At 34.2% G+C, this 12,155-nt stretch overlaps 1 protein-coding gene across 4 annotated transcripts in view; it reads right to left on the reverse strand.

Annotated features, from left to right (window-relative positions):
* sptlc3 (serine palmitoyltransferase, long chain base subunit 3) overlaps positions 1-12,155 on the reverse strand; it is a 59,234-nt gene that overhangs the window by 26,563 nt on the left and 20,516 nt on the right. For 3 of the 4 annotated variants that reach the window (XM_021480564.3, XM_021480563.3, NM_001003562.3), the window contains exons 6-8: positions 10,330-10,423; positions 3,194-3,299; positions 15-234 (exon numbers count right to left, since the gene is read on the reverse strand). In XM_021480564.3, the coding sequence (XP_021336239.1) occupies positions 15-234; positions 3,194-3,299; positions 10,330-10,423 (420 nt within the window). Of the gene's footprint in view, positions 1-14; positions 235-3,193; positions 3,300-3,884; positions 9,497-10,329; positions 10,424-12,155 lie in introns of those variants that run through there. The other variant, XM_073919503.1, reaches the window with a different exon arrangement.

Below are 12,155 nucleotides of genomic sequence, written 5' to 3' on the forward strand. Positions count from 1 at the left end.
TGGATGTTACCCACCTTTTTGCCAGCAATGTACCCGCCGGTAGCCCCGAAACTCTTGGTGAAGGTGCCCATCAGAACGTCTATTTCTTTAGGGTCCACCCCAAAATGTTCTGTAACTCCCCGACCGGTAGGCCCCACGGCTCCAATGCTGTGGGCCTCATCGAGGTATAGATAAGCCTTGTACTTCTTCTTTAGCGCTATGATCTCTGGCAACCTGACGAGAGAGCCTTCCATACTGAAAGAAAGAAAGATTTCAGTTATAGTGTTTATAAAACAGGGTTGTGACTACAATTAAAATGTAAATAATAAATAAATAACATGTACTTTATTACTTTAAATAAACACAATTTGAACTGAAAATAGTCACATTTTACAATAAGGTTTCATTAGTCCTTATTAAAATCCAAATTCATAACATGAACAATTACTGTAAAAAAATGTATTGTTAATGTTAGTAAATGCTAGGGCTGCACAGTGCACAATATTAGAAAAATCTGAAATTGCGATATTTTATTTCTCTGCAATTTAAAAATTGCGATATGAATTCAATTTCACAGGATAGTTTGCTCTATTTGACGGTTTTCTGAGGAGTCTAACAGTATTTGGGTACAGAAAATGAATAATCACAATGCACAAAAAAAAAAATCACAAAAAATATCTCGATTCTAGTCCAAAAACCTAAAAATTGTTATATCAAGTAAGAATATAGTATAGCATATTGAGTTTTTCCTTAAAACAAGTACAATAATCGTGTTTTCGCTTTGAAATGTAGATATTGTGGATATGTTATGAAACAAGACAAAAATTCTAAGTGAGAAAAACTTTTATTTTTTTCCTTAATCATATAAATTCCACATGAATGCAGTAATTAAAAACAATTCTGTAGATGCTGGCCAACTATAATTCAGACTCAACATTGAATATCTTGTGATGTGACTATTGTAGACGCGCACGTTGTGATATCGATGCTAAAACGATATATTGTGCAGCCATAGTAAATGCAATAAGTAACATTAGCAAATACATCCATTCATTGATTTTCTTTTCAGCTTAGTCCCTTTATTAATACGGCGGCAGTTCATTTCTATTGTTAGGAATGAACTGCCAACTTATCCAGCAAGTTTTTACGCAGCGGGTGCCCTTCCAGCCACAACCCATCTTTGGGAAACATCCACACACACTCATACACACACACTCATACACTACGGACAATTTAGCCTACCCAATTCACCTGTACCGCATGTCTTTGGACTTTGGACTTATTTTTTTAATCTAGTTGCCAAGTTTATTTGTTTCACTTTCATTTAGTTTAACTTGAATATATCACAATAGAGCTTCAATATAACCAAAATAAAAAAAAGTATTTGCATTTTATTTTCAAATAATGCATTTAATTTTTTCTTTTTTCTTTACAGCTATTCATTACTTTTAATTTAGTAATTAATTTAAAATAGTATGAATCTCATTCGTATACTTTAGTATGATTTGCTCATGTCACCAGTCATGATTTCACCAAGTAGGACATGCTCCTGGAATAAAATCTATGTTGATCGTGAAACAACGTTCTAATCAGCCAATCAGAATTAAGGGATACGTTTACAATTTATGTTAAGTTTAGGCTTATGGTTAGGTTTATGCACTTCTACATGATTGTTATCCAACTATTACTACCCTCTGAATAATTGGGAATAATTTACAGTTATGGTTAAGTTTAGGGGTAAGAAATGGGTATGAAGTACATTTTCATACAAAAATGATGTTCCAGGATCAACATAAGTGCTCAGAATATATAACTACACCCTCACAAATCTATCTTATGAACAGAAGCTATACAATATTATTTTTGTAATCTATATTAGATTAGTCAGTGCTGAAGCCAAATCTGGACGTTTTAGTTTAGTTAAGTTTGTAAACTTTATTGTCCCTCAAGGGGAAATTTTCTGTGGACTCACACAGCACTTCAGCAGGTTCTGACACAGTAACAATTAAAAATAAATAGTTACATAAAATATGTATTGGTGAAAAAAATTGAATGAACAGATACATGTTCATGTCATGTGTACTAAAATGTACAGGTATTTTTAGCACAAATGACTTTGTATCAGTATTTACAGTTGAAGTCTGAATTATTAGCCCCTCTTTGAATTTTTTTTTCTTATTTAAAATATTTCCTAAATGATGTTTAACAGAGCAAAGAATTTTTGACTATGTCTGATAATATTTTTTCTTCTGGAGAAAGTCTTCTTTGTTTTATTTCAGCTAGAATAAAAGCAGTTTTAAACCTAATTAAGCCTTTAAATGTCACTTGAAGCTGTATAGAAGTGTCTTAAAATATCTAGTCAAATATTATTTACTGTCATCATGGCAAAGATAAATAACTGGGAGCTAATAATTCAGGGGGGCTAATAATTCTGACTTTAACTGTAAATACATGCAAATTAGCCTCATGTATTGACCAAAACATTACTATTTTTTTTGTATTTTACATAACTAATTTAGGTTAAAATGGATATTACATTGTAATATTTAGCATGATAACAGCATAATAATAATCATTATACCCATTATGCCTTATAATCCATAACTTTTTGTGTCTCTTTTTTTTTTCCAAATAAATAAACCTTCGGTACTCTTAGACAGTAGTTCTAAGAAATCCCACTTTTGTCTGTGACAGCACAATGCACTCTAAATGGTTTGATCTGGCTACCTTGTACAGGTGTGGTTGCAAGTTAGTGAATCATTCATAATCTTTTATAATCCTGCGTGAATTTCATATAAAATTCATGAAGCTTCAGTGTTCACAGCACAGCGAGCACAGATTTATGCAACAAATGACCTTACAAAAAAGTGTTATCAATGCTTAAAAGCCTGAAAACGGTCACGCATCCACCACTGAAGACTTTGGCCTCAATAAACCAACAAATCAGAATAACCCAAAGAAATGAGAGCAATAAAGAGGCACTTCCACTGCATCCAAAAGAACTGCCACTGGTTATTTAAACCCTAAGAGATAGTAAATCTCTCTCTCTATCTTTTATTTATTTCTTCTTTGTCAAGTAACCCAAGCTATAAGTTAAGCTGAATACTAATTTATTTATTTATTTATTTATTTTGCTTTCCTGCTTTATTTCATGCAACTGCTTATATTAAGAATGGACTAAATATAACCGAATAACATCCACGAGCGTTCTGACCTGTAAATGCCCTCCACCATTATAAGAATCTTCTTCCAGGAGCGATGGGTACGAGGCTGCCCGGAGCAAATCGCTTCCTTCAGCAGCTTTTCTAGACTCTGCATGTCTGAAACCAAACACAAAACAAGCACACTGACATAATCAGCTAAAAGAAATACACACCCTTAGTTGGTATTTTTTCCTAACCAAACAAAGAGCTTTCTTCTTTATGCATCTTCCCAATGCAAACAGAATGAGACACTTATAAAGGTTTATAAAAAGGCTTGGTTATAAGAAATGTTCTCGTGCTGATCATGAACAAAAGAAATATGGCTGTATGATTAGATCTAGACTAGAAGACTAAGCTCGTTACAAATTGCAAACAACCGATCATGCTTCTAGATGCCTCTAGTGCATGTGAATAATGATAAGGTTTTGGTATATATACACACTGCAAAAAAATGTTTGTCTTACTTTGTGTTTTTGACTTGTTGCAGAATTTAAAATGTATAAAATATTTGAATTTTTTTTTCAGAATATGTGGTCAAGATAGGTGTTCATTGCCCTTTCCCTAAACTTTACCACATTAGCAGACAATTTGGTACAAAAAATTGCCAAAAAAAAAAAAAATTACTTAATTTTGATCATGTAAAAAATTTTGTTTACTTGACTATAAAATTTTAGAATTTTTTTTTTTTTTTTTTTTTTTTTAGAAATTTTGACTAGAAACAAGACAAAACCTCAAAGTAAGAAAATCAAAGAAGTCATCAAAATAGTTTTTTTTTCTTAGAAAATATAAACTTTACTTGGTCCTTTGGCAGACAATCAGGTTTGTTTAAAAAAAACTCACTTAAAGGTGCTGTTTGTAAGTTTTTGACTCTTCTAAAGCATACAAATACCATAATATGTTTGCAGATATTTAAAAAAATAACATGCTAGGAGAACATTCTTGTTTGTCTGAAAAACAATGCTAAAAATCAGGTATTCTGCTTTGAAAATAGGCAATCCGTGCCAGAACGCTGTCTTTGTTTTGGCTCTTTGACTAGCCCAATGCCAGTTTAGCCAATTATATTTCAGCACCCCAGGTTGCCTTGGTGGAAAACCACATATTTCATTAAATCATTCAGATAGACTCTGAAAGCATGCGTACCTGACTGAAATGCGACCTCCAGTGGACAGTAACAGGCTCCGAAATGCGATGCAAATTTAGAGTTCCACATAAGGTCATTAATAAGCAAATAATATAAATATTACCAACATAAACATTAGGTGAGCAGGTTACATTGTAACCCCGTGTCAAAACATGCTATGTGACAAGATTTGCAGTGATAAGCAATTTGGCACCAGACGAAACACGACAGGCATTCAGAAGCACAGAATATGCACTCACTCATGAAATAGTAAAGTGTATAGTCTAATTAATAAATATTAAACCTCTTTAACATTATTAAATGTACATATGTTGGTTTTGAGTCATTGTTCTAAAGTTGAATTTTAAACGATTTATTTTATTTTCAAGATCTGAGGTAAACCATCTGCTGCTGCTTTCAGTAATATGGCAATAAATGTAATGTAAAATGCATTCAAACTCGCATTGAAAGCATTTAACACTGAATGAAGCACATGAGGTGTACCTGAGGTGATCATTGTTTTCTGCTGTTCAGCTGCAAGAAACAGAAGCCGTTTCTAAAATATCAATTTGAGGTGTTGGTTAGAACAAAAACTCTTTTTAATATGGAAAATATTGCTTCTTTTGCGTGCTGTTGCTTTATTTAGAACACGATTTAAATCAGCCTTTAGGTTCGATAGTCAGACTCACTCCTGTTGGTCAATCTGGCAACCTGCGCTTCCTTTGTTTTGATCCAGGAATGTAATACCTAGTTTAACCACTGTGTGTCAAACTTACATATAGCACCTTTAATTTTGATGATGTAAAGAAATTGTAAAAAATGTCTCATCTAAAAAATGCTGCTTGATTTAAGAATTGTTTGATATTTAGACAAAACCTCATCGACCTAAGTCATCAAAATAGTTGTTTTTTTGCCTTAGAAAATCTAAACTTAACACCCTATTGGCAAAAAAAAGCTTGTCTTAATAAAAAAAACTTAATTTAGTTTTTTTTTCTTGTCTAGAAAATGTTGCTTGATTTAAGAACTTTAAGATATTTGGGCTACAAACAAGTCAAAAACTCAAATTTATAAAAGCATATTTTGCCATGCAGGACTACATTGGTGTTTGCTAATCCATGTATTCAAAACCTGAATTGAATATGTCACTATTCCCAGAGTAGGACTAAAAAAAAAAAAAAGATGTCAAATATATACAAAATAGTTGCCCTACATCACCAAAATAAGTCTAAATAGCTGTTTGTGTATGTGGAAGAGTGTTTCTTTATCAGGTAAATTACTTGAATTCAATGATCTGATTTATTACAGCATGAACTTGCATAAAACAAACATTAACCGAAGCTAAATTGCATCTTACTGCAAAAAAACCTTTCCAATAATTGTATCCTAGGGGGAATGACTGGCAAAGCCTGAAGCATTGAAGGAAAGGGAAATAAATTACAATGATTAATAGTGATGTTATGTGAAACCGAGTTCTAATTGCACACTGGGATATTCAAGGGCACTATTATTGGTTGGTCCCATTTATTGTGTAGGCCCAAATGCATGAGTGCATTATGTAAATAAGCCCAAAAACACATTATAAACAACTAGCCCAAAGCTTCTAATAAACAGACATTGTAATGTTACAAACTGGCCAACAGATGGCAGAGTTGAACTACAAACTGGATTCTGACCTGTGTCACATCCTGGTCTCATTCCTCCACTTTTACCCTACAAACTTCTCCCCTTCCCTTCTATCTCCATGAATATAAAGTGACAAAAGGACCAAAGAAAAGGCTGTTCCATATAGTGTCTCATTAAAGTGGCCTCATTTCAAACAGGTGGACATATTTAGGCCAGTGAAGGCCAATGTGGACACAGCCTGCTTTCTTTATCCACGCAGTCCTGAAATACACTCACCTAAACAAAGCTTTCAGGCCAAGAACAACGTGAATAGGAAGAGTGACACGTGAAATCGGAAGGTGTGTGGGCCTAAATGTCAAACTCTGCCTTTGTTTACATTTGTTATGCTGTCATGCAGGTTGGCTATGGACGTTTGGAGTCAAAACTTTTTGGTGTGCAGTGGAAACCCCCCTACTCACTTCAAAATGTACGTTACTCAAAACATTTGAAGTGAAATGACAAAATTTGATTTTAGGTTTTTTATTTTTAAAATGCTCAATTCTTTCCTTCACCAAGTTCTTATATAATTAATGAAGCAACAAAGCTAAAACAAAGGCCCTCTCCGAATATTCTGTGTCTGCAGCACATTTAGGGAATTTAAAGGTTCAGCGAAATTAAAATCTAAAACATGAAATCTCTTTTAACATCTAAAACGTTTTTGGATGTTAGTATCAGTATGTTAGTCTACAAGGATCTCTTCAAGCTATCCTCATACGTCAGTTTTTATCAAATATTGACCAATCAAATGCACTCTACTATCTGTCATGTCCCACCCCCTTTAAGACGCTTCTCATTTGCTTTTCATTTGATGAGCTTAAGCTCAACCACTTACACTGGCAAAGCTGTGATAAAACGCTATTGGCTGTTTTATTTAAAAGAGGAGGAGCTGTTCAATGTCAATCCAATGGGTATAAGCAGACACCAACAAGAGAAACTTTAAAAAAAATGCTATAGTCTGCTTCTGATTATGTATCTTCCAGCAGGATTAATGTCAAGTTCCATCTTTTGACTTCTGAACATTACGCACTTATCTACAAATGATGGATAACACTCAAAGTAAACATTTAAGGGAAAGTTCATCTAACAATGAAATTGTGCTGTTAATACCCTCAGGGTATTCAAAATATAGGTCACTAACTGTCTTTCGAATATAACAATTATACAGTTGAAGATTTTTAGCTTAAACTAGTCCTCTGTGATTCATAAAATATAAGTCAATGGCTACCGTCACGTTAGCTTAAAGGTGATAATTTTGTAAATAACATTCAGTTTATTTAACAGACTGACTGTTTCGCTTAAACCCATCCATCTAAGTCTGGTCTATAACTGCTGTGCACTCAGTTAGAATGTTTTGCACTTGAGCGCCACCAAGTAGTGTTTTACTGTAAAAGCTCTCGGCATGTGATCAAAAAGCATATCTCATTGGTTGTCCAGTTTTTAAAGTGGCAAGTCATATATTACATTCATTTATAGTAGGGCTGCACGGTGGCACAGTGGGTAGCACGTTCGCCTCACAGCAAGAAGGTCACTGGTTCGAGCCTCGGCTGGATTAGATGGCATTTCTCTGTGGAGTTTGCATGTTTTCCCCATGTTGGCGTGGGTTTCCTCCGGGTGCTCCAGTTTCCCCCACAAGTCCAAAGACATGTGGTATAGGTAAATTGGGTAGGCTGAAATGTGTGAATGAGTGTGTATGGATGTTTCCCAGTGATGGGTTGCAGCTGGAAGGGTATCCGCTGTGTAAAACATATGCTGGATAAGTTGGCAGTTCATTCCGCTGTGGCGACAGTGTCTTTGAACTATACTATAGTAAAGTCCACCCACTTCAAGACGCTTCTCATTTGCTTTTTATTTGATACGCTTAGCTCAGTCACTTACACTGGCAAAGCTGTGCTAAAACGCTATTGGCTGTTTTATTTAAAAGAGGAGGAGCTATTCTATGTAAAACTATAGTAAAGGCCATTACACTGTATACATTTTAGCATTTACAACTCTTTGTTTATGAATAGGGTGAAGCAGTGGCGCAGTAGGTAGTGCTGTTATGAATTAATAAAGGGACTAAGGCGACAAGAAAATGAATAAATGAATGAATGAATGTTAATGAATATTACAACTAGGGTTGTAACAATATACCGGTATGACGGTTTACCACGATTTGAACGTGCACGATTATCATACCATGAACAATTGCATATTAACGGTTTTAACCCTTAAAGACCGAGACAGCCGCCCGCGGCTAAAAATAAGTATTGCTCTTAAATGTTTAATAACTTTTGATCCGCTGATCCGATTCATACAATTCAAAGATTGGCATAAAGAAGATAATCTCAGCTTTCCAGTGCTGTATCACATAACATTCGTGGATCATAACATTCCTTTCAGAGGCTCCGGAATCAGTGCGGTTACGTCATCAACATTTGACAACGCTGATTTGACAAAGAAACGCTCGTCACTGTGTCTCCGGACAAATCAGACATGATACATTGATGCATTATCCCTCCTCCATGCCCAGATTGGTTCAAACTCGCTACATCACAACCAATAAGCATAGGTTTCGCTTTTGTTTGTGGACCAAGCTTTTTGAACAACACGGAATGAGAGAAAGGCATACATTTATGCGCGGCTAAATAAAACGCCAAAAAAAAAAAGTTTTGCATGAAATAATTCTCATACTAAGTACTTTTGCATGCACAGCAGCACAGAAACATGACAAAACAGTGACACAGCAAAGACGAACTGCTGCTCTTGCTGTTTTCAAAAGACACAAATGAAGGTGCAGCTGTTTGTCTGCATTGCAAACAACCATTTCCAAATCCATATCCACAGACAACCATATCCATGCTGGCACATAAAACCTAAGGATGTTCCATATTGAATCTAGTTTCGATATGTAACTATTTATAGTATAGTAAATATTTATATCTATTTTTTACTGAGGATTTGCACCATGTTTATTTGGACTTTATTTGGACTTTGACACATTATTTATTATTTTCTTATTTTTATTTGTTCATTGTAAGTGGTGTTGTTTATAGTAACTAAAAATATATTATTTGGAAAAAGTCAAATTTGCTTCACTGTTCTATTATTTTGTAACATTTGTAACATACCGTATACCGCGAAACCGTCAAACCGTGGTATTGTTTTAGACGATTATCATACCGTGAAAAATTCATACCGTTACAACCCTAATTACAACACACTGTAGTATCAACTATAGTAACAGATAAAATGTAATACATTTTACAGTACAAATACTTTTTACTACAGTAAATTGTGGTGTATTATAATGTAGTATAATGTATGCAATAGAAAACTACAGTATTGGGTGATTAGTTTATATTAGTATATCAACTATAGAATCACCACAACAGGTTATTCCAAGTACTTTACTACAGTATGGATCAAAAATACTATAGTATTTACTATTGATTACTATAGCATTTTTTTCATGTGGGAAGCCTGGATTTCAGTTTGGTTTGTCTGTATATTTTTGGACTCAAAGTCACTGACTCTCACAAATCTTCATGGATACCTGAAAAACAAGCAAAATACGCAGATCTACCACTTAAAGGCTAACACAGGGCAGGTATTTGTCAACAAACATGTCCTAACAAATAAATTGCTATGCAGTGCAAACACTTATTCCGCAGATGTACCTGTTTAAACAAAGAGAATAATTTACTGTGTTTTACACTCCTGCTTGCTAAACAGGTTGGATTATGATTTAATAATGAACTTTGACTCACTGATGCATTTCATTTACTTTAAAGTAAATATTTATCATTAGTGTATCATATCCACCCACAATACATCACACACCCGTATCTGAACTAAAATAGAAGTGCCTCTGCAAGTATTTCCAACTTGGAAGTGCACTTTACTCAATAGGAAACCAAATACAGCATTACTTCTCACCATAATCAAACAAACCTGAATCATCTTTTGTGCTCAATTTGAACAATTTGCCAAGAGAAATGGAGTTAGGTTTAAAAAAAATACTTTTTCGCTTGAATCAAGACCATTTTTAAATCAGTGGCACACAACCTACTATTGGCCAGATGCTGTAAGAGTACATTGAAGCTTTTGTTGTTCATGCATCAACTATTCTCATTGATCCTCTGGAGAATGATGCGCTCAAGTTCTTCAGTAGCTACACAAGAATGCCATTAACCACTATGGAATCCCTAAAGCACTGCTAATATAAAACCCAAACATAGCCCGGCGCAGGCTAATGCTTAAATGTAGTTACTAACCATTAAGGTGATGACCTCAGAATTTACAGACGCTGAGTAGTTGTGTTCATAACTGAACACACTCAGTGACCTGACATGTATTAATATCATAATATTGCGAACATGTACTCACTGTTGTGTTTGAAGACTCGAATGGTTGCTCCTGACAACCTGGCTCCCAGAATGAGGGACGTGTGATTTAGCTCATCGCTCAGGATCAGACAGCCCTGGAAACAAGACATATGTTACTTTATGGCTCTGAACACATAATGAATCAGCAAGCCGCCAATAACGCGTTGTGAGGTTCTATTCAAAAGATATTGCAAATATATCACAAACAGTTTAGCATATGGCACCTTTTAAAATTTGGTGGGGGTGTACAGAAAATACAAATGTCATACAATTTAAAGAACAAAAATAAATATTTCCTATTAGTTTTCACTTATTATACAGTAAGTTTGTTTTTCCCTTTTTCCCTTTAATTATTTGTTGGTTTGTTTGTTTTTCTCTAATCTTATATCCTCTATTTTTGTTATTGAAATCTTAAACTTGGAATTGAGCTCATTTATTTTGAGCAGATTTAATTAACCACAAGTTCAATCCAGTCACAGCTAGGGATTGATCAGTCTGGTTCCAGATCCACTTCATCACCTTATCATTCTAGCACAAGCTAAATATTAGGGGTGTAACAGATCACAGTTGATTCGTGATTCGTACGGTTCAAAACACACATGGCCTGCGGATTAATAATTTCTTTTTTACTGGTTGACTAATCCTAAATTTGTAACGATCACAGAGAGATTGCTTCTCACGTCATTCAAATCACATGGATGAAAGCATTTAGGCATTCCTGTGTAATATAATGATGGCGGAAGAAGTTGTGGAAGGTTATTCGGGATGTGGTGGGTTTCATTAAAGGTGGTTTCTGTTACTACCTGTTTAGCCTGCATCAATGCATTCAGTGTAAGCTGTGAGATTAATCATTAAAAGTTCAGGATCTCAACACCCACACAACATAAATTATACATGATTGTGGTCCAAATTCTTTTATTAATCCTTTGAATCACTGCAGTCGGATCCATGTTTTAAAAATGCAAAAATCAAGAAAGAGAATGAGTCTTTAATCCTTTAAGTTAGTTATGAAGTTACAAACATTCAATTAACACAGAAGTACTGGGATAACAGTTTATAGTTTAGATAAAACCAGTGATGTTTATGGTAAAGATTAAATTCACCAACTTATGCATTTAATGACGCTCCAAAATGAAAGTTGTAGGCAGCAACTACATTATTTAACCAATAGATGAAGACAACCAGCCATCAAAAATATGCCACTGAATAATTCTTCGAAAAATAACCCATCTAGCAATGAAACATTTGGTTTGAGTGAATAATTGAATCATTTATTGAAAATGAGACTAAAAATAAATATGGTTGTACAAATTATGTTAGATTTCTACATTTAGCATTATCAGCAGCAGTAGTAGCAACAGTGAATTGTTGACAGTACTGAATATTTTACCATTTATTTTTATTCAGCTGATTATTTCTTCATTTCATTTTAAATAAAATGACAGGTTCTAAGTTCTGTTTGTTAACACCAAAAGTGTCTTGCTGTACTGTTTTTGTAATAAATGCAAAGCAAAGTACTTTTGTCTCTTCCCCTTTTTGGCTGATCTGAAAAATGGTCCAATCCATGACTAAAAAAAACAAAACATGATCCAAAGTGTGAGAATCGTGATCCGTTACACCACCACTAAAATGTAATAAAACATGCTAACAATGTGCTAGAACATGCTAACATCTTATATAAAGGCAGAAGTGTATTAAATTCTGTTTTAGATATGCTATATTTGTAACTATGTTAAATAATACTAACAATATACTAAAATGCAATATCAATGTTAACCCATGCTAGAAACATGTTAATGTGCTAAATCATGCAAATAATAAGCCACA

Source organism: Danio rerio, chromosome 13, assembly GCF_049306965.1.
Source record: "Danio rerio strain Tuebingen ecotype United States chromosome 13, GRCz12tu, whole genome shotgun sequence".
Taxonomy (NCBI): Eukaryota; Metazoa; Chordata; class Actinopteri; order Cypriniformes; family Danionidae; genus Danio; species Danio rerio.